The sequence below is a fragment of the Penicillium solitum genome (genome assembly GCF_028829755.1).
Source record: "Penicillium solitum strain IBT 25940 chromosome Unknown utg000002l_segment0_segment0, whole genome shotgun sequence".
NCBI classification, from domain to species: domain Eukaryota; kingdom Fungi; phylum Ascomycota; class Eurotiomycetes; order Eurotiales; family Aspergillaceae; genus Penicillium; species Penicillium solitum.
Window position 1 is genome coordinate 605345 of NW_027072122.1, and position 27797 is coordinate 633141.

The 27797-nt window shown below is 49.0% G+C and overlaps 7 protein-coding genes across 7 annotated transcripts; 5 read left to right on the forward strand and 2 right to left on the reverse strand.

Annotated features, from left to right (window-relative positions):
- Positions 1-1264: 1264 nt before the first annotated feature.
- On the forward strand, positions 1265-2945 carry N7455_003859 (uncharacterized protein; the record flags this gene model as incomplete). The annotated part of the gene is made up of 3 exons (XM_040959433.2): positions 1265-1456; positions 1511-1807; positions 1878-2945. The coding sequence occupies 3 exons, from the start codon at positions 1265-1267 to the stop codon at positions 2943-2945; spliced, it is 1557 nt and encodes a 518-aa protein (XP_040810112.1).
- Positions 2946-3478: 533 nt separating this feature from the next.
- On the forward strand, positions 3479-4990 carry N7455_003860 (putative flavin dependent monooxygenase; the record flags this gene model as incomplete). The annotated part of the gene is made up of 2 exons (XM_040959426.2): positions 3479-3549; positions 3604-4990. 2 exons carry the CDS (start codon positions 3479-3481, stop codon positions 4988-4990), a joined length of 1458 nt encoding a protein of 485 aa, XP_040810156.1.
- A 395-nt stretch (positions 4991-5385) lies between these two features.
- On the forward strand, positions 5386-9081 carry N7455_003861 (uncharacterized protein; the record flags this gene model as incomplete). The annotated part of the gene is made up of 5 exons (XM_040959464.2): positions 5386-5601; positions 5693-6464; positions 6513-7240; positions 7296-8087; positions 8140-9081. The coding sequence occupies 5 exons, from the start codon at positions 5386-5388 to the stop codon at positions 9079-9081; spliced, it is 3450 nt and encodes a 1149-aa protein (XP_040810147.2).
- A 590-nt stretch (positions 9082-9671) lies between these two features.
- On the reverse strand, positions 9672-16492 carry pksP (polyketide synthase alb1; the record flags this gene model as incomplete). Its single annotated transcript, XM_040959481.2, has 5 exons — positions 9672-11494; positions 11551-12306; positions 12363-15785; positions 15846-16137; positions 16206-16492. 5 exons carry the CDS (start codon positions 16490-16492, stop codon positions 9836-9838), a joined length of 6417 nt encoding a protein of 2138 aa, XP_040810115.1. The 3' UTR covers positions 9672-9835.
- Positions 16493-18519: 2027 nt separating this feature from the next.
- Positions 18520-18699, reverse strand: N7455_003863 (uncharacterized protein; the record flags this gene model as incomplete). The annotated part of the gene is made up of 1 exon (XM_065604611.1): positions 18520-18699. One exon carries the CDS (start codon positions 18697-18699, stop codon positions 18520-18522), a length of 180 nt encoding a protein of 59 aa, XP_065462162.1.
- An 882-nt stretch (positions 18700-19581) lies between these two features.
- On the forward strand, positions 19582-20344 carry N7455_003864 (uncharacterized protein; the record flags this gene model as incomplete). Its single annotated transcript, XM_040959439.2, has 3 exons — positions 19582-19780; positions 19844-20208; positions 20252-20344. The coding sequence occupies 3 exons, from the start codon at positions 19582-19584 to the stop codon at positions 20342-20344; spliced, it is 657 nt and encodes a 218-aa protein (XP_040810146.2).
- Positions 20345-23246: 2902 nt separating this feature from the next.
- Positions 23247-27797, forward strand: N7455_003865 (putative SH3 domain protein (Cyk3); the record flags this gene model as incomplete). The annotated part of the gene is made up of 1 exon (XM_040959407.2): positions 23247-27797. The coding sequence occupies one exon, from the start codon at positions 23247-23249 to the stop codon at positions 27795-27797; it is 4551 nt and encodes a 1516-aa protein (XP_040810133.1).

A 27797-nucleotide genomic window follows, 5' to 3' on the forward strand; every position in this document is an offset into this window, starting at 1 on the left:
ATACTAGCCTTGACAAGAATCCAAAAAGTACTTCACAAGAAGGCACGTAGACGACCCCAAATCAAGGGCCCACTATCTATACTTGCTTTTTCCTCCCTCATTTCAGATGCATAGTACACCCTCCGATTATTTGGTCTTGTAAGGCCCTTAAATCCGAGCCTGGGAATTGTTTCAAATCCTCCCGGGATATTTGGATTCGCATCCATGCACATCTGCAAGTCTTCGCGCTTGTCTTGTACCGAATTTTGGAAATGGGTCATAGGTGGCTGTTAAGGGCGTGATTCCAAAAGCTTTTCTTGAAAAATACTGACATATTGGTAAATGATATCTTTAAAGCGCTCGCGTTTTGCTGGGGAATCTGGTTCTCCAGTTTCGCGAGCATTGGGATGATGCTGTTTTGTCAAAAGGGTTGGGAGCTGAAAGGTTGGATCCGAGGGAGATGAAGATCCTATCTGAGAATCCAAGCAAAGATCAAGTGTATAGAAACAAGCAAGAGGAGAGAAGGCTTGGAGATCAAGCATGGTGGAACAGTATGACTGCCAACACTATGTGGGCACTATTGCGCGTGTGGATGGCGGTATAGGAATACCAGCTAATCTCGTTGGGGTTTCCAGCTTTCTTGCTGGGCCATGGGGATTGCATAATCGATTGAAATAGACTAGATAAATTTGTATATTTCTCAACTGCTAAAGGATATAACTGAGGCACTATAGTGATACTTTTTGATGCTGTGAAGGTATTTGGTAGGACTCTAGATGCGATAGTATCTTCTCTCCTACTGCCCACGATAGAGTGAGGGTATTTCGCATCAGCTCTGTTGATGGAATGTTTTAGTTTCAACTTGGGTCTTTAATCAATACCATACTATGTAATGTCACAAGAGGATGTAGATGTGTCATCACTAAATGAAGATGTACAGTTAATAAGTGTTGAAGGCCACCAAGGCAATGTAGTCATACTACACATAATGATTGCAGATCAGCAAAACACCCAATGAAGAGTGCGATTCATTTATGTATGGAATAAATAGACGTATGTATGTTGTATAGAAGGGGAAATCTCGGAGAAACTCTGCATCAAGTTTAAATCCAGCGAACCGATTCAGGAGTCTTGGCATTCTTCTCATTTTTACGGAGGTATACGACCGGCCCTCTTGATGATAGGCGTGAAGTACAGTTGTATATATAAATCATGCTCTGAGACCCGTCGGTTGGCCTTCTCGCACAACCCCCATTTTTGGCATTGGCGGCCCATACTCCGCATCATGTCTTGCAACAACAGAAAAGATGATGCCAACTCAGCCGAGACTCAGCATATTGATCAATTGCATGACCGTCAAACTGGAAACGCAATCAATGCCTGGTTAATATTTACTTGCACGGTATTTGGTGCCGCCTCGTTCTTGTTCGGTTTTGACGACAAAATCATCTCTCCTATCGCGGCATTGACACCTTTTGTGAGTGACCTTTATCATGGCAGAATAGATAGAAAAAAGCTCATTCAGACCTAGGTTGCTAAATTCCAAGGACCGAACCCAACCACCGGGCACAGTATCCTAACGGCTAGCAACAAGAGCTTGATCTTCTCCCTTCCGTTAGTCGGTTCAGTCATTGGCGGTCTGCTTGCTTCACCATTGAACTTCCACTTTGGCCGCAAATTGCCATTGTATATCGCCTATATTGTTTCTGTGGGAGGTGGACTACTCCAAGTTTTTGCCTCAGATTTGGGATCTTTTATTGGAGGGCGTTCAATCAACGGTGTGGCATTAGGACTGGCTAATGCAACCTACCCTCTATATATTTCAGAGGTAAAATTGAACCTGGGCCTTGATTGTTTTTATGGCAAAGAACGCTAATTGTCTCAAATGGTCTTACTAGGTGGTACCTGCGTCTATTCGTGGACGAGCTGTCAGTGCGCCTAACATTCTGAATCTCACAGCTGGAGTGGTAGGGACCGTGGTGGTGTTTGGAACCGAGAAGATTAATGGACCTTTGGCCTTCCAAATACCACTTGCTATCCAGAGTGTTTTGCCAGTCATTCTGCTCCTTCTAACTATTATCCTACCAGAAAGCCCGCAATGGCTTGCTGGTAAGGGTGATATAGAACAAGCAAGAAAAAGTCTACGCAAACTACGGGGCTTTAGCGATCAGCAGGTTGATAACGAGATTCGCCTCCTGGTACTGAATGAAGAGAGTGAGCGCGAGCTACATACTCAGACTAAGTTCTGGTCTATCTTTAAGCGCCAGCATCTTCAGCGAACCTTGACCGCAGGTTCTTTCTTCTCCCTAAACCAAGTCTCAGGTGTCATTCTATCGACAACATATACCACAGTCTTCCTAACGGACCTAGGCATCGGGGACGCTTTCTCGTTGACAATCATTGCGTCCTGTTGTACGCTAGTTGGAACTATTGCGGCGCCCTTTGTTATCGATCGTGCTGGTCGACGTCCAACGGCGCTTGTCGGAATAGGGATATTATTCGCCATAGATGCTATAGCCGGCGGCTTAGCATTTGTGAAGAGTAGGCAAGCTACTGTAGCTATTGCGGTACTATCCTTCATCTTCAATTTTTTCTGGGCGTCGTCGTTCTTCTCCCTGTCAAACCTGATGCCCTCTGAGATGGCCACCCCCAAACTACGCCATCACACCATGTCTTATACGATCGCCTGTGCACAAGCAACAGCCGTCATTACTACACTGGTGGTTCCGCAACTCACTTCATCTGATGCTGCAAATCTTGGGGCGCGCACGTACCTCATCTTCGCAGGCTGTATGGCTGTGGTCTTCGTGTTTTCCTTTTTCTTGCTGCCCGAGACACGAGGACGGACTTTTGCTGAGATTGATGAGATGTACGCAGCTGACATCCCTATGTGGAAGTGGAGGTCTTATGAGAGCCCGTTGGAACTGAGAGCAATCGGATCAAAGGTGCCTGAAGACTCGGGTTGAGATACACTCCCTTCAACACAAGGGCTTTTGGTACATTTACAGTTTTTAATCTCAGGCAGGGCTCACCAATAAGAACCCTAGAAGACGAGTAAGCCAAGTTCTTCAAATGTACAAAGCTGGGCGTCCTACCAGAATTGGCCTTCGGAAGACGATATCTAGATCCATACGGGCGTGTATGGCCATGTATAAAGAGACAGTGTATATGAGGATAATTTAGTACGATCCTGCCATAATAAAGCATTATAATAGGCCTATTGCACTTACCCGATCTTAGCAAGAGAGGAAACGATATCGTGAGAGCGGAGGGTTTTACTATGTAAATTGCCCAGGTAAATCGGTGCTTTCTCCGATAAAGCGGGGTTATCGTAAAACAGGTACGGAGTACATAACCGGCTAAATGAGGTAGTAAACTAACGCAGCTCCACTATGGCGAAAGCACTAAACATCAGGCCACTTCAAAGTTTTATCTCGCAATTGAACTCGAATTTCGAACTACATAGATTACTCGTAACTGTCAAGAGCTCGTTGAAAGCATGGCAATCACAAATCCTATTCGTCGAGTAGCTGTCATCGGCGCAGGGCCATCTGGCCTCGCTGCAGCCAAGTAAGCGGGGTTGTTACATACTCGCTCCCAACATGGCAATGCTGACTGACTCAGGTACCTGCTTGCCGAGAAAAGTTTCGATCAAATCAAGGTCTTCGAGCAAAGAAGCTCCGTGGGAGGAGTTTGGAACTACACTCCGAGTTTCTCTAAAAAGGCGATTTCAACAACTGTGCCACATTTAACCCCTCACGAGCCAGTTGAGAAGCCAGTATGGGTTGATTCTGCTGAGGGGCGTGAAGCAACATTCGTGTCTCCGCTCTACGATCGACTGGAAACCAACATCCCTAAGGAGTTAATGCGTTATTCGGATCAAGCCTTCCCATTGGAATCCCAGCTCTTCCCCAAACACCGGACAGTGAGACGATACCTGGAGGATTATGCCGAAGATGTCAAAGACCTGATTCAATTTGAGACACAAGTCTTAGAAGTGAAACTCAAGGATGAAACTCTAAGTACCTGGAGTTTAACAACGAAGAGCCTTCCAACCGGCATTGACACAACCCACACTTACGATGCGGTGGTGGTTGCAAGTGGTCATTTCACGGTCCCTTATATACCCGGCATCTCGGGAATACAAGCCTGGGATGCATCATACCCAGGTGTCATCTCTCATTCCAAGTTTTACAACTGCCCAGAACCTTTCCAGGGGAAGAAAGTGGTTGTGGTAGGAAATTCCGCTTCCGGGCTTGACATTGGTGCGCAAATCAATGAAGTAAGCCAAGGCAAACTTTTGCTCTCCCAACTATCTGAATCCTACTTGGCTGCACCCCCAAATGGCGATAAAATCATCTGTCCGGAGATAGTCGAGTTTCTTCCTTCGACAACCCATGACAGAGGTATAAAGTTTGCGGATGGCCGCATTGAGGAACATGTTAATGCCATTGTTTTCTGCACCGGTTATTTCTATTCATATCCTTTCCTGTCCTCACTCAACCCACCAGCTGTGACCCACGGCTGGCGAACAATGAATGTCTACCAGCAGTTGTTTTACATAGACCACCCAACTCTCGTCTTCCCGGTGCTTTCCCAGCGGGTTATTCCATTCCCTATGGCAGAGAACCACGCTGCTGTTTTCTCTCGTGTGTGGTCCGCGCGGCTTACACTTCCACCCAAAGATGAGATGAAGGCATGGGAGGCTTCTGAAATTGATGCCAAAGGAGATGGAAAGGAGTTCCACCTGCTTCCATTCCCCATGGATGCTGACTACCTTAACTTTCTCTACGACTGGGCGGAAAAGGCCGAGGCACGACCTGGACTGTCTAACAATGGACAAGGCAAACTTGGTACTCGGTGGGGTGAGCGGGAAAGATGGATGCGAGCCAATTTCCCAGATATAAGGCGTGCTTTTATACAGCGAGGTGACGAGCGAGTCGAGATCAAGAGTCTAACAGAGCTTGGTTTCGACTTTGAAGAGTGGAAGAGGCAACAAGATGATCATTGATTCATTGTTGCTCAACCTTTACCTACAACATTAAAGTAATCTATATCCATTAGAAATACAATAGTTATGCACCTTTTGAATTTTTATATAGACAAATAAGCCTACAAGGTAGGCCAACATGTCACTATCCCCAAATCTTGTCGATTACAGCCGATAAGCGTTATCACGTGAAGCGGGCTCACTATCCGTCCGTCCGTCGCGCCGCGCTGGGCATTTACCCTCTTTCATATACCTTCGCTTTGTTTTGGGAAGTGTTAGATGTTTCCCAGAATTGAAAATTGTATGTGTCTTGGATCAATGCAGCTCGTATGAGCTTAAACTTGAGTATTGAACCTACACTCTCATTTCACCCCCGTCATGCTGTCCAACATCTACCCGAGACCAATCGCCCGCACATGATGTTTCGGGAGCAGCCTCACCCGCCGAAACTCGATAGTCAGCACAGAAAGAATACTGACCGGCCTGCAGCTACAACTGTGATTATTAGCGATAGCAGTGAAAGCAGCGACGGTAGTGATTCGGACGACGAGGAGTGGCCTATAAAGTGTATCCTCCGTGAAACAGACACCGAGTATCTTATTGATTGGGAGGGTCCTTACGATCCAACTTGGGTGAGTTTCTGTGAAATTTCTGGACATAAATGGCATCAAAGAAATGGTTCGCGAGCTTGTGCTAACAAATGCGCTTGCCTTTCTTGTTTAGGAACCCAAAGAGAACGCGAGCGAGCTTGCTATACAGGTCTGGAACAAGCGGAAAGCTCGGCGACAAAGCGAGCTAAATAGGAAATCGACACGGGAAAGGATCACTCAATCGCCCAGTGTCATCGAGGTTTCTTCGTCATCAGAAGCAAACATAGGCCCAGAGGACCGCAACTGCACGCCCTTCGACAACGACACCGAGCAGAGTGACGCCGACTCTGATAATTACTCAAGAGCTTCCTCATCACTGTTTGTGCGACAAGAGGGCCTTTCAGAGATAGTAGATTCTCTTCAATCCCAGTACATTGAAGCCTCAGGCTGCCTTTACGGGACCGCATCTCCATCCCAATCTCTCTCCGATTCTTCTCTACCCCTAGTGGCTAGATCGACAAACTCTCGCTCGCAGACGGACGCCGCGTTTTTTGAATACATCCCCGAGTCATCTACTCCGCCTGGATACCTGCAACCAGGTGAGTGGAACGACACCAGTACGCAGCAGCCTAGTCCGACTTGTGACTCAACGGACGATTCGGTTGATAGCTGCTCATCGCATCGGCAGTACTCTGTGGAAATCAGCAACGTTATTGGATTCTCACACCCGAACACGCCGGGTCTTGGACTGAGCTCCAAGGTCTCCGAAATAGCTGAGACGCCTGCTCATCCAACAGGCTCAGGAGCTGATTTCTCGTGCCTCGGCTCTTTTCTTCTTGATAATACTCCGTCTTACACCCATTTCACTTCACAGCCTCTTGGCCCGTCTGGCCGCATCGTCGGAGGTAGTGTCACATGCGCGTTAAATTGACATTTTGCTCACATTTTCACAGACCGCGAGTTTCTCCAGTCAGCTTATCTAAGCTCAATTCCAGAGACAGTTTTTCAACACTTTTCACAATATCCTGAACATCTCAGTGCTGGGCGTTTTACTCAACCGACGCTTTCATTTTCAAATATTGTGGAAGAAGGACCATCTGCCGAAATCATGGCAGACAAAGAGCCCAAGCCATCGGATCCTTCTCTCTCCGATGCCCCTTTGGACCGATACAGTCAACTGCCAGGCTCAACTCCCGCGGAAAAAATGCGGAACGCCTGGGCCCGACTCAGCGAAGAGAATCCATCTGAACTATCGCAAACTGCCAACGCCGTCGAAACTCCATCTTCCGTGGGGGATATCGAGGCTTCGATCCCTGTGTCTGTCCCCGAGACAACTGCACCACTTAGTGTCAGACCCGACACAGATTCCTTTTCCCATTCACATACCGCAGTCCACCATGGCCATTCTGAACCTTTACTACCACCATCAGAACTAGCTCACGGGGGCCATATGAGTCAACCTTCACTGCAAACTATCCACCCCAGCGCGTTGACCGTCGCCGGCATGGATGATGAGGTTGCGCCCGGGTCAGTCCACCTTGGGCCATCTGAATTTGCTGTCACCCTTCCGATGGATTCTCGTGTGAAGGACGACTACGAACGAGTGCTATCAGATGCAGCTGCAAGCATACGCCAGTTTTTCGAAAGCTTTCAGTCGAATACTCAAATTTCTGAGCCTGAGGTAGGTGGAGAATCTTCCTTGAATATAGTTCATATTGCTAACATCGTACGCACAGAGGGAGGTTTTACCCTCACAGATGCGAGAGGTCATAGCGCGGTTGAGCAATGTTTCGACCCATCCCGACTTGAACATCTCTGACCATTTGAAAGATGCTGATCCCGACCTTGCGAAAGAGGCATCCTGGGCTGAATACTCCAGTGCAAAGTTTCTCCTACTCGGCCATCTCATAGAGATTGTGGGTACGAACGAGGTCCATATCATTCTTGCTGTTCAAGACGAGAAGAAACAGGCAGTTCTTGAGCGTTATCTCCAAGGGAAGGGTTTTGCATACACCCGACCCCGTGGGGAGATGGGCAGCACCCTGGAAGTTTCCCTAGCCAAGGGGTCGCTCAGCTTTGGAATTCGTTCCAGTGAGACCGCCCGTGAACTCTACAAGCCTCCGTCTGCTATTTTCGCATTGGATTCATATTTTATACCCAAAAGTCCGTCCGTGCAGCACCTCCGAACGACTTATGCCCGAAACGGGAACCTGCTTCCCGTCATCTGGTTTCTTGTCGCCAACACGAGTGAACATATCGAGCGTTGTTTGCCCGACTCACCGGAGCCCGATCGATTGCGTTTACTTGTGCACTACATTGCCCGTCTCCATGACGAGGTCGGTGATCTCCAGGATGATGCCCTCGGTGTACATGAAGATGCCGAAGAAATTCTTGGATACCTCTTAGATAGTGTTGCTGGCTGGCCACTGCCTACCATTGAGCCTTTGAATCTTGTGTCTCTAGAGGAGTTGGAGTGCTACAGCTCTTCCTCTGACGAGGCGATGCCGCCGGCCCAGAAACGCACACTGGTAAGGATCCCACATTTTGATGTATCTGAATTCAACTGACGCTTCGGAGCAGGACGAAGAACCCGAGGAGCACTCGTCGAAGCGCGCACGAGTCGGTACCCAAGAGAACAGCCAGTTGACCGAATCAACCAAGCCTCCCAGTCAAACATTGGACCGTGATTTGCAATCACTAGAAAAGAATCTTATCCAGATGAAACAAATTCACGCCAGTGAAAAGGCCCAGTTGCAGGCTGAGCTTGCTCAGTCAAAATCTCGATTCCAAGAAATGGAGAAGTCACTGGGTATTCTACAGCACCGTTACGAGACTCGGACAAATGAACTCCACGCCACTCGCCAAGAGCGCGATCGCGTGACTGAAAGCAAGCCGTCTCTAGAGGAACGCGTGGAGAAACAAAAGGAGACCATCTCTAGTCTGAAAGAAGAACGAACAGAGCTAAAGCGAGAGCTCGACGAAGCCAGACAAGCCCTCAAAAATGGCGGTGGCAGTTCTGCTGAACTGGAGACAGCACGCGAGGAAATCCGCCGTCTGGTCAAAGAAAACTCGAACCTTGAGCGTAAGGCTGAGTTCGAGAAAAACCAATCCGAGTACATGCGAGAGCAATATCAAACTGCGTCTTCAGCGGCCGCTCAGTCTGGCACAGAACGCCGCCTTTTGGCCGCCGAGAATGAGAAACTAAAGCGCAAGGCTGAAAGCAATGCCGTTCAACTTCGTGAGCTACACATTAAGGACGAGTCGGCCCGTCATCTAGCTCGGATTGAAGAGCTAGAATTAACTCTCGCTACGCGCGACGAATTCCTACACAGGAAGGAAGATGAGCTTCGTGAAATCCGGAAGAATCGTCCATCGACTCGGTCGACTAGCACTCAACCACGAAGCCCCAAGTGGGCCGGCAGCCGCCCGACCAGCCCCGGGGTTGGTCATAATGGTAACGGCAATGGCGGCCTTGGAGGTAGGGGCAGTGCGCTACGATACAGCTCAGAGATGCCTTTCTAAGAACATTACTCAATCTTTCCCGTTCTTCCTACGCCTCCTCTTATTGATCATGTTCTTGGCGCGCGTTTTTCTCACCCCGGCCAATCTATGACGTCTAGGCACGATACATAGACGGGGCATCTGCCCTTTGCGAAGCATTTCACAATCACATTAGCTAGATCTTTAATTCTTTCATCCGCTCGTTACGACATTGCATCTTTCTGGCGTTCCATCCATTGCGACTTTCCCATTTACCCATGAGCGATTTTCCTTTCGCGAGAGTAAAGCGGGTCTCGGATGCAACGATATCTGAGTCTTGTGTCATCTCCAAGCTAGTGCTGCTGCTTCATTCGATTTTCGTGGTAGTCCTTTTTCGCCACAGCTCCAATGACAGATATCTTAGTGTTTTTATTCGATTTTTAGGCTGCACCTCTTTTCGGGCGCCTCTTTTTGGCCTTCCAGGGCCGGAAGGTGTTCAATGTTAGATTTTACCTAGCTGTTCCATCGATGGCTTTAAAATAAAAACAACACTTCCAATTGTAAAAAAAAAAAAGCAATCTGAATTTCATATTTGATAATTAAAATGTAACCCACAAGTAGCGAAGGGCCACAAAATTATGGATTATGTATACACTGAGATAATAAGACAGGGGAGGAAAGAAAGAACTTTGTCCTGGGCAACAGCATACAGAATGGACAGATAAAAAGAAGAGAAAGGGGTCCATGTCCAAATCTCCAGGAAATCGACATGTCGCAGCTCCAAGATGCAATGTGTTTACACCGAAGCCATAGAGTTAGCAATGAATGTAGCCAGCTCCTTGGCCTTCTCGCCACGAGTCATAGTGAAATGATTGGCATCCTTCATAACGGTAATGCCGCCAACATGCTTCGGTCCGACAAGGGTATCCCAACCATTCGGACCGAGGTCAGTGCGGTTGTTCAACAACCAGAGCATCTCACGAGGGTCGGCGCTACCATCCGCAGCTGGTGCAGGGCGGGTATCACCTGGCTTAGAGCAGACACCATCCTTGGCCCAGACCATGAAGGTCTTGGGGAGTTTGTCGGCTAGCTTGGGGTCTTCATAGGGGAATGGAACCGCCTTGTAGGCGTCCAAGGAGTCGATGAAGGCCAGGAAGTGAGGAAGGAGCCACTTGGGTGGAGGCGCCTTGCCTTCCCCAAACAGCCCGATCGTATCGAAGAAACTGTATAGACGGGGAGGCAGCTTCTCCAGCCCAATGGGGAAGGGTGAGTCCAAGAGAAGCAGGCGCTCAACTCGCTCGCCTTCCTCGAAGATTAATTGGCGAGCGGCGTCATAGGCACAGATACCACCAGCGGACCAGCCACCGAAGTTGTAAGGGCCAGTGGGCTGGCGGCGCCGAATTTCAGCAACGTAAGGAGCTGTGAGCTCGTCCAGGCTGAACTTGAGGTTCTCGGGGGTGCGCATGTATGGGCAGTTCAGCCCATAGACACACACGTCGGGAGAAATTCCAGGGATGGTAGCATATGAGGTAGCAGAACCAGAACCATCAGGGAACAAGAACAGCCTTTGAGTCGCTGTCTTTGGGTTTCCTTGCAGAAGGATCGAAGTAGCTGGTGGGTGCTGGGGGGCAGTGCTGGGAGCGACCACCGGAGCTTGAACAGGGATTTGTTCGGGGAGTTTGATTGGCTCCGCGGGAGCGAGCTTGGGCTTTAGGTCCAGAGTAGTCTCGATATCATCGAGTGTTTGGTTCTCAATAAAGAACTCTCCAGGGAGATCGAGATCGAGATCTTCACGGATCTTACCGAGAACTGTGAGTGACATCAAGGAGTCCAGACCCATCTCAGCAAGGTTTACATCGCCCTTGAGGTCCTCAGGCACAACACCGATCTCCTCGGCCAAGATGGAGGCAATCTGGCTCATGCTGTCATTTTGCTGCTGCAATCCGTGTGTCATCGACTTCTCATTTGCGGGCGTTGGCATACCGCTGGTGTTGGGAGACGACAGGTCGGTCGAGGATGCGGCTGAGGACATGTCACCTTCGCTGCTTGACCCATCACTGGCTTCACCGGGGTCCATCTGGGCTAGGAGATGTTTGAAGTCTTTGACAGTTGGATTATCCACGAAGACAGTGGAGTCAAGATCGAGTCCCATGTCCTCGCGGTATCGCCCGGTGACAGTCAGCGAGAGCAGAGAGTCGACTCCATAATCAGCGAAGTTGAGATCATCAGTCATCTCAGATGCTGAAAGTCCGACCTCTTCAGACAGGATTGCAAGAGCGCGTGTAGCCAGACTTGGAAGTCCAGATTTTGGTGAAGGGGAAGCCTTTTTGGTGGCGGTAGGCTTTGCCTTCTGAACATCGATGGGAGCGGGAACACGCTTGGCAGCTGGCTTGGGTGCCGGAGCTCCACCGGGAGGAAGAGCCATGTCGAGGATCTTCCGTGCCAGGGCTTGGAACTATATTGTATTCTGTTAGTGTTTTATTCGAGAGCTCAGACGACTGTTCAACATACCTTGACGCCACCATAAACAGCGACGATATCATCTCCCTCAAACATATAGACATCACCAGCCCAGATAGAGTCTTTCCAGGGTTGCATCCTCACGTAGGTGCGGTAAGTGACACTCGAGTCGAACTTCTTCAAGCATCGCATCGAGTCCCATCCATGATTGACGAACACTTGGTTCTTGGAATCGGTGTTATCACTAGCGTTCATGATGAAGCCAGACAAGTGGCCGATGCTATCAATCCAGAATGGATTGCGATGGAAGTTGCCCGGCGGGGCCTCGAACTTAACCAGAGCTGTAGCCTCGTGTTGCTCACTGTCGAGGATTACTTCGCGCATGGATTTGTAGTTCTCATCATAGTCCACCAGAGAAGCAAACAGCTTGTAGACCATTCCTCGCTTCATGCGGTGAGCCTGGCCGGATATCGTGCTCTCTTGAAGATGCTCAATGCTTCGCTTGATGAGGTAAGAGCTGCGCTTCCACTCGAGCTCGTAAGGACTGGGATCAAAGAACTTGATGTTGCAGCTGGCGTGATCAAGTATTTTCTTCCCCTCTGGGGTCACAGACCACACCTGCACTTTTGCACTTTCTTCGGCCCAGTTTGCGGTGGCTGAGACGCGGAAGAGTTGCTTGCCCCCCTTGGCAATAAGCGGCTTGGGGACCATCATGTTGCAAATATCAAAGCCGCGATCTTTCCACTCGGGCTTGTAGTTCTGGACTAGATATTCACCGAGTGTTTGTGCAATATCGGCGTACAAGGACTAAAGTTTAATTAGCAAACAGAACATTCAAGTGCAAAAGTTGAGAATGTGCATACCGATGGAGTAAGACAGGCACCGTTCACCTTGTGACCTGCAATGACACGATTGAGCTCGGGATCAGCAATGTCATTCTCGATGACGATAGATGCCGACAAATTGTCCCCACTCGTCTCCAAAACTCTCTGGGCTGCTGACGACAGGAACACGGCGACTGGTGCAGCCTCAGCCACTGGTACCGCAGGTGCACCCTTAAGCAGACAGAAGTTATTGGTGTAAGGAATCCAGTAGTTCTTGAGATCCCACTTGTAGGAAGGAAGTGGGAGAACTTTGTGTCCGGCGGTAAAGTCTTGGTGATACTCCTTCCATCGGAGCTCAATTCCAGCCATATAAAGAGCCGAAATGCTGGTTGAAAGAACTTTCCACGTGTCGTCCTGGCGACGGAGAGATGCCACAGTAGTTGCCTGAGGTCCAAAAGTTGCCTTGACCATCCCAGAGCAGACCGGGTGAGAGCCAATTTCAACCCAGATTGTCTTGTCGTTCATCAGGTTGGAGTGCCGGGTAGCTTCCAAAGCACCCAGGAAATTGACAGTCTCCCTGCAGTGGCGGGTGAGGTAGTTGGGACCAAGCAACTCGCTGTTGGTCTCACTGATGACATCTCCAAGAAGGGCGGATACAAATGGAATAGAGGGCGTATTGAAGTTGACCCCCTTTCCAATTTCAGCAAGGCTCTCAAGAATAGGTTCAACCTGGGCCGAATGGAAAGCAAATGGTACATTCAGCTTGGTAGCCTTGAAACCTTCGTTGGTAAGGGTTTGTGCGAGCTCATCAATTTTCTCGCTTGCGCCACTGATAACGGTTTCGCTGGGCGCATTGATACAAGCAACCTCGGTAGCCTCAGTAAGGAACTGCTTGACCTGTGCTACTGAAGACTTGACAGCAAGCATAGCGTGGGTTCCGACTTTGATTTGCTCAGTGAGAAGTTGGGCTCGTCGCCCAGCGAGGTAGATCGTGTCACTTGTTGTCAAGACACCGGACGCATTCAAGGCGGCGAACTCGCCAAGGCTATGACCAATGACAAAGGCAGGGGAAACGCCCAGAGAAACCCAGTACTTGGTCAATGCCATCTGCACACAGGTGGTTCCGAGCTGGGTAACGACCGGACTATGCTCTTCAATTGGAACGCTGCCATCCACTAGGGACAAAATAGATGGGAAGCCCTGGCTTTGACCAATACAGTTCAAGTGCTCAATGTGGGTGCGGAATTGCGAGCAACTCTCAAACAGTTCGCGTCCCATGCCTGCGTACTGAGCACCCTGGCCGGTAAAGATAAAGCCGATTCCAGGTGCATTTACAGGAGCCGGGCTGATGCTGTCTCGGTTGACGATAGGAGCCAATCCACTCCTGACTTCATCCAGGGTTGATCCAGTGACAGCCACTCTGAAGGGATGATGAATACGCCTTGCTGTAGTTGTGTAAGACAGATTGGCAAGGAGACTAGCATCATTGGAACTGAAAGAGTTCTTGTTTGTGTCGATGTACTGCACGAGAGCGGAGATGTTGTTCTTCAGTGAAGACTGAGACCGAGCAGAAACAAGCACAGGATGGGAAGACCGGGGGTCTACCACATTCTCCTCACTGAGGGGGCCGTCTTCAACCATCAGAGCAGTATTGCCGCCGGCCGCCGAGAAATTGTTAACGAAGCTCTTTCGCTTGCCACCATTTGGTCTGTTCCAGGGGGTAGGCTCAGAGGCAATGTGGACGTTGCGCTGAGGGAAGTCTGTCGGGAAGTTGTGGTTGATCTTGGTCTTAATGCCACAATGAGGCGGGATCATGTTCTTCCGCATCATCATCAAGACTTTGATCAAAGCTGTGACACCAGAAGCGGACTCTCCGTGGCCAACGTTTGACTTTGCTGAACCGAGGTGAAGGGATTGAGTTGGACCACGACGGTAGTCAGGAGCAAAGACATCGAGAACCGACTGCATCTCCACTGCATCACCTGCCTGGGTACCAGTTCCGTGCATTTCGATATAGCTAATCTCTTTTGGATCGCTGTTGGACTCGTTGAGGAGCTTGTCAAAGATGAAGGACTGTGCTCCTACATGAGGCCGAGTAATTGAAACGGCCTCTGCTGAGTGGTTGGTATAAGCTCCTCCAATGATACCGTAGATAGGATCATTGTCTGCCTGAGCATCCTCGAGTCTCTTAACGACAATGGAACCAATTCCGTCTGCTCTGCAATAACCATCAGCACCATCGTCAAAGGTGGTGCAGTTTCCGGTCCTTGAGAGGAAGTGGCCACGATCGAGACCCGCATGGTTGTCAGGATTTGTCAGGATATTTACTCCACCGGCCACGGCAGAGTCGCATTCATTCCTCCACAAGGAGTTACAAGCGACATGAATTGCCGCAAGACTTGAGGAGCAAGCTGTATCCACGCTGACACTAGGGCCGCTGAACTTGAAATAATAGTTGATGCGACCAGGAGTAAAAGCACGGTTACCACCGGGAATGAAGTAGGTATCAATGTCCTGACCACTGTTGATCTCACGGTAGTCATCACTGGTCATTCCATAGAAGACACCGACGCGGTTCTTCTGTGTAGAGGGGGTGCTGTCAGGGATGAAGCCTGCCATTTCCAACGCCTCGTAAGCAGTAAGAAGTGCCAGACGTTGAGCGGGGTCTGCTTGAAGTGCTTCACGGGGAGACATATTGAAGAATCGAGGGTCAAACATTCCGGCGTCGTTATACCAGCATCCATATTGAACTTGGCTGGTGTTTCTTGTCTTTCCTTCCATATCGACGTGAGCCTTGACATCCCATCGCTCTGGGGGCACCTCGCGGTGAACGTCCAGTCCTTTCTTCAAAAGGTCCCAGAATGCCTCGGTGTCGGGTGACTCTGGGAATCTTCCTGAGAGACCGATGATTGCAATCTTGGACTGCTCAGCACGGCCGGTTCGATTATCCCCCTCGGAATCCTTCTGAACATCACCAATTGTGCTGTCAACCTCGAGATTAGAGACTCCAGCCTTTTTCAATGAATTGAATAGACTCTGGGTTGCAGTACTGGAAATTGGGAACAGAGTGCATGTTGTGACGGATTCCAAGGTTGACTGGCAAGATTCGATGACCTTATCCCAGCAGAGCTGTCTTTGCAGAACCTCCTCAAGAGAAAATCTCAACAGCTGCTCAAGGCTTTCAGCTTGAAATTCCTCGCCCGTCTCACTCGACAGAACAGGGATCTGAGGCACGTAGGCCACGAACTGTTCGGTAGGCCAGGATTCCAGAATGCGGTTAATATCCCTGTCATCATACAGATGCGAGGCGTGGTAAGGGCCGTGGATTGGAACTCGTGTGGGCTTGTGCTCCTTCGAGAGACTATCCTCAATGAAGCGGCTCAGAAAAGTCGGAGGGCCACTGATCGTGAGTCCATTGGGGCTGACCGCGCTGATATAAGGCTGGGAGACCCGGGGCAAAGCCTTGAAGATATTAACAATGATCCTATTTTATTATAAGTTGGTTCTGAGAAAGAGACTCACATTCTTCTTTGCGTACTGCTGGATCAAATCCTGAGCCTCGGGCTCGCGGATACCAGAGATTAGTACAGACCAGCTTGACGTTGCCGATTTGCTCGGTTCGATGAGCTCCTGTACTCTCAAGACGCACATTCCGAGCCGCAACGCAAGAACCACGGTCTCAATTCCAGCCGGAATGAGCTCTCCGATTGTTTTCGAAGAGCTCACAGCCGCAGATGCGAGTTGACCTGTGCAAAGGCCGATAATGCAGCTATCATCACCCGAAGGATAGGCATGACCCAAATCGCCGTAATAGCTAAGAGACGTTGTTAGCGAATTTGATTCCAAATATCGACTATCTATCAAAGGCTGGAATATGCTTACTGGATGAAACATCCCAGTTGGTAAATTGTCGTCAATGCGCTCTCCAGCGCTGGGTTCGGGCCTGACTCTTTGAACCTCGCGAGAAGATCAACGATACTGGTAAAGCGCGGGAACTGCTGACGCTCGGATGGTGGAAGCGATGTAATCTCCTTGCGCAACGCATGGTATGACTTTTGGAAGAATGCTGCCAGTAGCGAGTCATTCTTCGCATGCAACAGACGGCGAAGGCCCGAGTCGAAATCCGCAGTCTGGTCTCCGAAGAGATACACCTGACTGGGACCTTCCATAATCTCCCCTATAGCAAATAAACGGTTCGGAAATATATGGAGAAAGAAGAAAAGTTTAGATCAAGCGCAAATCGACGGATATCATACTTTATAGAGGACGTGACGGGGACATTTTCCATTTAGTGGGGCAATGGCATATTACAAACGACTATTATTTTTCAATTGTCTTAGTAGTAACCAGACAACCAGATAGGAAACGGAAGAGCTTGGTTCCCAGATTCATTCTTGTAAAACAGGATTTTATGGTATGGTAACCCAGCTGAAACCATTGGGAAACGTATGATCCCACGGCTTATTCCCCAGTATCCGGCGAAACCTCATATATTTTCGTAGTTCTGGTATTGATATGTATACTTCCTAAAATGGTTCAATGGTACCGTTACTGCCGGGTTTAATAATCCCTCGAAGAGGTCGGCATGTCCGCCTGAGTAGATCGTAAGTGGACCTGGGCTGGACCAAACTGAAAGCTTGGTTCCTTGGATAACCTGATTGGATCCTGAATCATGGGTTTTGAATTAACAAAGCTAACATCTAAGCGATGCTAGTTCACGGATGCCGAAGTGCTGTTTGCGGATAAAACTAGCAATGACTGCAGAAATCAAGATTTAGAACAGGTATGTGAGCCGAGCTACCCGCGGCAAGATTTGACATAAATCATAGACAATAGACCCGTTCCAAAGAAACATTACAATGAAGTTGCAATAAAAGAGATGGTGTCGCTGCATTCGGAAGGTTACAGCCGCTGCATCCATGTATCAATCACGTGACGTGATTTGCCCTACGTACATCGAGCAGGAATTTTCGAAGAATGCACCGAAGTTTAATAGAAGGGCTTAAAAAGAGGCTTATTTTTCTTTAATTCCAGAAATCACAGGACAGCTCACTAGAATACCCCCCTTATACAACATACGCTCATCAAGTCGTAGAATACATTATTAGAATGCAGGAAACCGGTTATGAACAGTATCTACAAATGTCTTGCAAATCAGTAAGAACATGTACATCGTCTGAAGGCATCATCGTAGGGATTCCAATACGTCATGACTCTAACTTAAAATTCCGAGACATCAAGTCTCGTTCCAGATGGTCGCAGCCTAGAAGGTCTCATTCTCATTCTTCCAGTGACTTCTGTGCTATCAATGCCATCAATAAGATATTCAAATGAAGACTGTGCAACGCCATCACTCGATTGTTAGAATATGGAATAATCCATCAATTACACACGTGGTTCATCCGACGATCGACCCAAATGTTCTCAAGCCATCGATCGATCGAGTGGACCCAGATCATTCTTTCGCAACGGACCGGGCCCCTGGGATAACTGACCGCAAACGGACTGTATTTTGCGAAAGGAAGAGGTGATAAAAACAAATGAAACAAAACTGAATGGTACCCTAGATATTACAGGAGCTGGGTTTATGTATGGCCAGACAAAAAAAGTACAAAATATTAGTACAAAAATAACACCAGAACACAAGTCATATATCAAACCCAACCAACAGGCGGAGCACTCGTTACCCGAGCAACACGTTAACCAGCAGTCTAGATGGGATGGTGTTGGTGTTCTGAGAACCCTTGTAAGGGTTAAAACTAGGCAAAGTTATAGAATTCATAAGATGATTAGTGTATACAGAGTGTAACCTATGAGTTGTAATAAACCAACCTTTCCATAAGCGGGTCAAGAAAGGATTTGATCAAAAGGAAGAGCCACGTAGAATTTACTGATGTCTATCCAGTGAAATCCACAAGGAAATGGAAAAGCTGGAATCTGAGTGAAGCTGAAGGGTAATAGGCTCTGCCTTGGGTTAATGTGCAGGGCGATGCTTCCAAGCATTCTACTAATGCAAGACGACTATGTAGGGATGAATGGTATTGTGGGTATCTTAGGCCAGTTACCTAGGTTAGCATACGTATGTACATTGTCTTTTAGAGACCTTATTTCGAAGGTTCCTGCACATTCCTCGTGCTCTGAAAACCGAGTTCCTCCCCCAAATCCCAAATCCACGGAGGACTCCTCGCATGGCCCATCAGCCAAGCTGGTTAAAGATTTCCCCTTCCAGAGCGTTATTGTTAACCTCCTCCATGTGCAAGTTAGCCATCTCGTGTAGGAGGACCCACATGCACAGTTTAATAGCAACCAATACGTGCACCACGGGTGTCTGGTGAGTATTGGAAAACCGACCGATGATCATACCCACCCAGAGCATGATATCGGTTGATTCGTATGTGATTTCGGTGCGATGGAAAGCCCGCCTGTCTTAGCGGTGTCTCGGCTGGGTGAGCTTGAGGAGCTCACCGTCACTCAGGGCCAGTATTTGATGCTTGTGTGTCACTTTTCCCTTGTTGGTTTATGGTTAAGAGGCAGCTGAGGCGGAATATTGAGGAGAGAGAGAGGACCTCACTTCTAGCGTTATTCCGGAGGTCGTCAGTGGTATATATGATCTGAGTGAGGAGGTATCTATGGGATGCTATGACAAGCTGTAAAGCGACTCGTCAGATTTCGATAGCTCATTGTTATATTGTTGAAGGGATCGTACCTTTCAAATGTGCCTGAAGGAATTTGAGATGTGAAACTGTGGAAGCAGACAGGCTTACGACGGCAACTGCGCTTTCATAAGGAAAGCGCGACATTGAGAATATCCTAGGCAGTGCAATACCTGTGATGCCTGAGTAATAGCAAGAATCAGAAATCTCTATTCTGGCCATCTTTTTTCAAAATTCAAGACTAAATATAGTCACATAATATATGAAATATAGAGAGACTAAGCTATAGCTGATACAAATGTGAGACCAGTTGAGAACTGGGTGAGAAGGGTTTTTATGAAGAGTAAAAACCAAGTAAGGTGTCAAAAGGGGTCTATAGTTAATTCAGGCACATTACGGTTATAAGCCTGAATAATCAGGCATTTATCCTTTGGCCGCTCTGCCCGCCTTCCGCCAGAAACCACAGCGACAATTCTCGAAGCACCCTCCATTTTCTCACTCATCTTCCCTCTTATTCAGGCATACTAGATCGATATTTCTATTATCTGATCTGACTTCCATTCTATTTTTTTTTATCTTGAGGCCTCAGATTGCCGTCTTGGAACATGGCGGGAAAAGGGGCATTCGACTTAGAGGACGCTCAACCTGCCAGCAAGTCCAAAGCCGTGAGGTTCAATGCACATGTATTGAAAATGCTACAGGCCGCAGTTACGAAAGATCCAGAGATCAACTTGGCCGAGCAATTCCCCGCTGAATATCCGCAACGTCTCATGGAAATGAAAACATCAATCAAAAGCTCTCCGAGTAAGCACCACAAATACCCCAATTCAGTCTCACCTCATTCATATAGCTAACATAATCTGCTAGAAAGAACCAAATATAATCCCCCAGGTATTTTCAAAGCGGATGAAGACATCCGACGATCCCTTTGCCTATCAGACCCGGTTGAAATTGTGTTTCCTCTTTCAAATGCGGTTGCAAAATTACTCGAGCCGGTGTCACAAACTGCGGAGGGTTTGCCGGTCGGGCTCTCTCAAAAGCTATTTGAGGTTTTAAAGAGCAGTGAAGTTCTTTGGGAAGCTCCTTTCGCTCGCCAGAAAGGAGTGTTCAAATGCTCCGCAGAAATCGTTGTTAAAGCGGTCCGCAACATGGAGCACTATACTGAATACACCGCTTTGCAATATCTTGACCGGAATAAGTCGAATATTCCAGTGCCAAAGCCTCTAGGCTTAGTACGTATAGGTGGGGTTTGTTTGATATTCATGAGCTATATAGGATCTGTGCCGCTTGGAGAAGTCTGGCCCACATTCGACTCTTCTCAAAAAGCCTCCATCAGCAACCAACTCAACACAATACTCGCAGATTTGAGAACTCTTCCTTTTATAGAAGGGACTCCTCTAGGGGGAGTCGTAGGTGAAGGCTGTAGAGATCTTAGGAGGCATGTTCGAGTGAGCGAAATACCTATCATCAGTCTTGAAGATTTTGAAACATTTTTGTTCTCGAGCTCGCATCCAGGCGGCAGCGTGTTCGTCAAGTTTCTCCGTCAATTATCACCGTCCTCTACAAACCATCCGGGCCCTCGTATCGTTTTTACACATGGAGACCTAAGGCCGGACAATATCATGGTTGAATTGGCCGACGACAATAAGTACATGGTTTCTGGAATACTTGACTGGGAATATAGCGGTTTCTACCCTGACTATTATGAATCGGTACGGTGTACAAACTGCCTCGGCCCTTACGAGGAAGATGATTGGTTTTTGTATCTACCAGAATGTGTCTCACCGAATACCTATGCTCAGTGGTGGCTTCTCGATCGAGTCAGGGAAACTAGAGTTGTATGAGCTAGCGCCTCGGCATATTTCAAAGTAGCTTCCGTACAATGAGATTATTATACAATTGAACCCCTTTTACCCTTCAAAACTCTTCGCGCTTCACGATAATCTTCATCGTCCTCCAAAATGAAGTCAACAAGGATCTCAAGCACGTAGTCCTGGCAGTCCCATTCCACCGTCTGGCCCTACCCCGCTTAACTTGTCATGTCGAAGGTCTTCTCGGGGTATACAAGTCGAATAGTAGGGTGGAGCTTGTGAAGTCATTCAAACTGTTGCAGCCAGCCTCTCATAATGGGATCTATCATACTAGGGTACCTTGTTTCCTTGCGTTTCCTTCCTAGGCTTCTAGAACCCAGTGAGATGATTCTATAAACCGCGGGCGAGTGTCACGGATAACTATGTGCGCTACTATATATATTGGTCCTGGGCATGTTAGAGCGAAAGCTCTGCCATAACTAATGGTCTTTAAGACTTGTAAACGCCAGCAGAATCAGGGTACTTTGGTTATTACGGCATCTGTAATAGTAATTCAGATATTTTAATTTTTCTGCCGTTCTAAGTTAAGGCATTCAGACATAAATTCCCGCTAAAATGGGGTTTTGAACCCTGGCCACTATACTTCTTCGTAAAGGGGTGTCGATGAGTTGGGTCATCCGAAAACAGTAAACTGTTTGTGGTCGCGGAAGATTCCATGGCCACTCCGAGAATGTGAAAATTTCCCAATCCGGCAGCCTAATGTAAAATGGCATTGGCTATACGACTTCCCAGATTTTTAATTGTACAACGTGTATTGTAAATAATTTACAGCAAGAATAGTCGGCCGGGGTTTTCAGCTTTGTCACGTCTTTTTGGCGGTCTTTCTAGTAGTCTGTTTGGTAGTAATATTAGATGTATTTCAAGGCGGTAAAACAGCACAAACTGTATAGAGGAGGTTTCTATATATAACCTTTGATATGGTAGCTTATATTGCTTTCAAAATGGTTCTGTTCTTGATTTGGTTGCCGAAAGCGAGGCTAAGGGGAGTGTGCACGGATCGCGACATTGCATCTCTAGGGAGTAGCCCTGTAAGTTTACGATCAGATACCAAGCAAAATTAGGGTGTTTGTAATCACATAACTGGGTAACTCACATAAGTGGATGAGGGAACCTTGCTGTTCCCTGGGTGGGGAATGCTAGCTGGTTGTCTACGGGTTCCAGGGGCTTTCTAGAGTAGGCAACAAAAACCAAATCGATGGGGTGGTTTAGCGAAGTTTCTTTGAACCAATTAATATACATGCTATGCTACTATGCATTGAAGCCATAACAGTAATAATATATGAGGTTATCTATAATACCAAGGCCGAAATGAAGAATATTAAATGAAACCAAGAGTGAAGTAAGTATTACTGTGCTTAGTTACCCACATTATATATATATTATCCATTTTACGAGATTTTACACATTCAGCGATCATCGATCTCTATACTCCGTACTATACTTAGATACTAGGGAAAATCTCTCTACTGAGTAATATAATTAGACCTCTTATTTTTAGACTAAAACCAGTTGCAGATATCTATAAGGTAGGGGTTGGTAGTCCTTTTTCAAGGTTGTCTCCCAGATATCTAAATCCAACGCCCCCGGGTATTCCACTCTTGAAAGGCAGCCCTCAAGACTAATTGTCATTATAATGTAATTCAAACAAGTTAAAATAAAGATATTTCTAGTTCGCCAGAGACCCTCTGTTGTCGAGAGTACCAGGGTTGTTCGACACCGAACCATGGATCGGCTACGGCTCCAGCTTTTCCATGGTTGCAACAAATGGGGAAACATCATCGGGTATTTGACTACTATGATACCTCAGGGCTTGATTTCAAGACATCCAGATGCATATATACAGGCTCATGACTGTTAAGAGGAATAACCCTGGAAAGATCACGCTCTCTTTCAAGACTCGGTGGACAGGAGATATTACATAATATGATATAAGCTTATCGATAAGGCAGCCCTCCGCCGCTAGTCCTGATTGGGCCACAAACAAACAACCCCAGTCCCAGTTTACGCCCCAAGTGTCGTCTTAGGCCTCACCGATCTGAACCGCTCTGCCTTCCCCCCACGTCTTTGCAACCAGTTTGTTGGCCCCATTCGGTGAAATTGAATCTCAATTCGCCAATCCTTTTTATTTTGAACCACCCAATCGAAACCTCCTTATTCTCTCGACAATGCTGATTGATTGAGCGATCGTTGCTATCCCTGCGGCCGTGCGGACCTTGTCACCCATCTGACCAAGCTGTGTTGTATTGGGTTCGCATCAACAACACAAACTCGTCGATTGATACATCACTTTCCTTCCTTTACCTGGATGTGGACTTTTCAGAAGTGCGCCAAGTGTTGAAACGACTTATTAGGTCGATCCCGTGTGTTGCGCCCGACGAAACCGTGTTCAAGTGGCCACGATGGCTCAGCTGCCAATGCGGTTTCCATGCTGGTGCCGAGCAGTGTATTCCTGGGGCGGAGAGACTACACGAGATCTGGGATTTGTGGAGGGTGACTTGATTGAATGCTTGAATGCAGGCGATGGACAATGGTGGATGGGTCGGTTGCGCCGTGACAGGCGCGCAGTTGGACTGTTCCCGTCCAACTTTGTCGAGCTTCTGAGTGAAGACTTCGTACCCGTGAGCCGTGACACTACTAGTCCAATGGTGCTAGCAGGATCTTCTCCGATCAACAACCCCACATCAGCTCCCAAGAAACAGAAAACTGTCTGGCGGAAACCCTTTCAGGCGCATAAGGAAGCCGTATCACCAGCTTCCGTCGCTCGGCGCGCAACCGAATCTAGCCCAGCGGCACCCGCGATTCCCCAAACACCACCTCGGGTTGGCGCCATTCCTCGAAATACGAAGCCATTGCGCACGCATGCGTCAGCTGTGAAGAACCAAGGCTCTCTATCTCGACCCCCATCGTCTGGCTCGCGGTCTTCTTCACGCGGTGTCTCTCCTCGTTCGTCTGCGGAGCCTGAACGGGCCCCATCGATGCTGCCGAGGGGAAGTGTCTCATCCTCTCGGCCTTCATCCCGCGAGCAATCTCCATTACAAACGCAGGAACGTTCATATGCAGTGACGTCGAAGGGCAGCATTTCATCCACGCGCCCTCTGTCCCGCAATCCATCCCCCTTGCCAGTACACGAGCATTCATCTGCCATGGTTCCACAAGGCAGCATCTCATCTTACCGGGCTTCATCTCGTGAGCCATCTCCGTTGCAAATGCAGGATTATCCGCCCCCGACTCTGCCACATAGCAGTATTTCATCTTACCGGGGCTCTTCGCGCGAGCCCTCTCCATTGCAAATGCAAGAATATCCGCCACCTACCATCCCCCACGGGAGTATGCCATCCTATCAGGCACCATCGCGTGAGCCATCTCCAATGTATATGGATGATCATCCACCTGCAACCATGCCACATGGTAGTATGTCCTCCTACCGGGCTCAATCGCCATTACCAATGCAGGAATATCCATCTGCGCAGGTCTCTCACGGCAGTATGTCATCTTACCGTGCTCCATCACCATTACCAATGGAAGATCATTCATCTGCGATGGTGCCACACGGGCGTATTCCATCTTACCGGCCTCCATCGCGGGCGCCATCTCCGCTGCCAATGCAGGATCATTCTGCGATGGTTTCCCACGGTAGTATGTACCGGGCTCCATCCCGTGGGCCATCTCCATTGTACACGCAGGATCATCCACCTGCGCACATGCCACATGGAAGTATGTCCTTCTATCGGGCTCAATCGCCATTACCAATGCAGGAACATCCCTCTGCGCTGGTCTCTCACGGAAGTATATCATCTTACCGTGTTCCGTCTCGTGAGCCATCCCCGGTGCAAATGTACGAAGAGCGGGAAGACTCTCCCCCTCCCCCTCCGCCGCCGCCACACCGAGTCGTCATCCCTCGTACGGAATCCCGCTCTCCTCAGCCGCCCATGCATTCTCAGACACGAAGTCATTCACCGTTACCACCGATGCACTCATCTCAGCATCGCGCACACTCTCCTCAGCCTCCATCGCACTCCCCGCGCCCATCACGATCCCCCACGCCATTAGTTATGAATGACCGTTACGCGATATTCGATCGTACCCCGTCCCCATCTGCAGCCTCAATGCACTCCGCTGTCTCTGAAACCTCGGCGCAGTCAGATATTCACGGAAACACACCATCTCCGCTGCGAGATGCCATGGAAGACGTTATGACTTCATTGGAAGATATGGGTCTACCTCGTGAGGCCCAGTCACCTTCTCCATCCCCAATGTTCAACAATCCCTGGTCGCCTGAAGAATTTGACACCTCGCACGAAAGAACCCCCCAAGGCAACAGACGCCGGCCTTTGACGTCAATGGGCTTTGATGGCGACAAAGAGCAACCACAGGGCGGACTCGTCCACCGCAACAGCGTTTATAGCCATGACCATATGGATGGTCCGCCTCAACTAAACAATTATGTCCAAAGAATGGAGAGCCGCCTACGTCAGTTGGAAGATCAGAATCGACCGTCTGAGGATCGAAGAGCCGCCCAGGACGACGACAACGGACCTCCTCCCCCTCCTCCAAAACATGCCACTTACCACCCACGAAATAACTCTATACCAGGACAATATGCTCCCCTCAAGGCCCGGCGTTCCGGCCATGATCTCCGGGGTGACATTCTCAACCGATCATTTACCAATAAGTCTAGTGCCACCAATTCATCTAGTGGGGTGCAAAGTAATGGCACATCCATGACGACGAGCACAGACAAGACCAGTCAAAGTGTTATGAGTGGTTTCTCTGCGGGGGGATTTAGTGCGACGAGTGCGGGAAGCTTTGCTAGGCGAGGCGGGCATGAAAGGCCAAATACTGCTATGGACACTGTGCGCTCTCGAGGGTTCAGTGACGTACGCCCGGAGACACCTTTCACCGGAGTTTCATATCACTCCAGTCATAACTCTTCTCGTCAGGGTGCATCTTCAGCTATTCCGTGGTCGTCCACCGGTCTCGACTCGACGGATCATAGCGGAGTCTTTGGTGGTCTCTCTACGCCAAAGAGCAAAAAACAAGGATTTTTCAAAAAGATATTTGAAACAGCCAAGACTGGTGCGGCTAGCGCAAGGAGTAGCATTTCGGTCGGTCACGGCGAGAGATCAGGTTCTCCAACTAAGAGTATCAGAGGGATAGACGCCGTGTCGCCGGCTCTTGCATCTCACTCGAATCGTGATAGTGGTCGTGATATGGGTCTCGGAACTGGCGCCATGGACTGGGTTCAGGTGCGCCGAGATGTTAACCGAGCGTCGTCTCCTAGCCGAAACGAGAGGATCGACAGGGCAGAACGATGTCAGATGATGGATCACCCTGTTATCTACTCTGTGGAAGAGCTGTACGATACCGCGGAGGGCGATGAGAGCATCGATGGGCAACCGATCACCGAGCCAACGAATTTCCACGCCGCTAATCTTACCCTCGTTGATAAGAGTGCACGCTTTATCAGCAGCCTACCTCCAATGACGAACCCTATGAGTCTCGCGCAAGCCTATATCTGCCGACCCTACAAGAGTGACGTTCAGCGTCTTCGGGCCATCTTTACCTGGGTCAGCGAGAAAATATCGTGGGAGGAACCTGTCGACGGCCTCCAAGTCGATATGAAGAGACTTCTACAGGCCAAACGAGGTACTCCGGAGGAAATCGCACTATTGGTGCACGAGATGTGCGCAGCCGTTGGCCTGCATACAGAAATCATCCGAGGATTCCTTAAGAGCCCCGGTGATGCCCTTGATCTGGAAAGCCTCTCCCGTCCCAATCACTGGTGGAACTCTGTTCTGGTCGATGGCGAATGGCGCTTTATGGATTGCGCACTTGCAAATCCCACGAACCCTCACCGCAGTAAATTCGTTTCCAACAACTCTTCCATAGCAGAGAGTTGGTACTTCCTTACGCGCCCGCTTGATCTCTGTTACACTCATGTCCCGCTCTATCCGGAAGAACAGCACATCTGCCCGCCAGTTTCACCAGATGTCCTCCTCTCCCTGCCCACCGTGTGCCCGCCATACTTCAAGCTTAACGTCCAGATGCCCGATTACGACACAAGTTTCCTCCGTATCGACGGGTTGGAGGTCATGCAACTACGCATGATAGTCCCTACAGATGTTGAATGTGCCGCAGAAGTCGAAGCCCCGGGATTCGCCCGCGACGCAGATGGTGATTGCTTCGAAAGCGGAGACATTGTGCGCAAGCGCGCCTTGGTCCAGCCGGACTGGATCCGCGGCCAGAAACGCATCACAATCAAGGCTGTCCTGCCAGGCGACGAAGGCCAAGGTGTGCTGAAGATTTATGCAGGCAAGAAGGGGCTGATGCACTCAAGTCGAGACATCCCCCATCCCTTAGCCTTGGCCCTACCAATGCTCCACACCGGCGAGAATCCATCTTATGACTTTGTCCTGCGTCATCCTACACCCCACGCCCAGCGGCATGACTTGTACATCATGCAGCCACAGTGCTCTCGCCTGGCAGTCAACAATACATTTGTCTTCGCTGTCCGGCAACATGCTGCTGCTCCTGGGTCAGGCAAAGACGAGACCTCCAATGGCCGCGGCTCGCCTTCGTCCGTCTTCACTCGTCCATCCAGTGCATTGAGCATGGTGTCCAGTACAGCGGGCGGCTCGACTGTATCGGGTGCCTCCAATGAGTTCTCGGCGTCGACCTCGGTCATTTCGTCGGGCAGATCTACTTCTGGACGGGACAAGGCTGCGAAATTAGCGATCCAGTCCCCGTCTGGGAAGATCCTTCGTCTCACCCGTAAAGCTGAGCATATGATCGGCAGTGATACTGGCACTGAATCTGTCACTGATGCCGTCGCTGAGGGTAGTGTTTGGGAGACTGTTATTAAGATTGGTGAGCGTGGTATGTGGCGTGGTCTTGTGCTAGCTGACCGAGCTGCGCGCTGGTGTGTATTTTGCGAGTGGGAATGTGTTTGA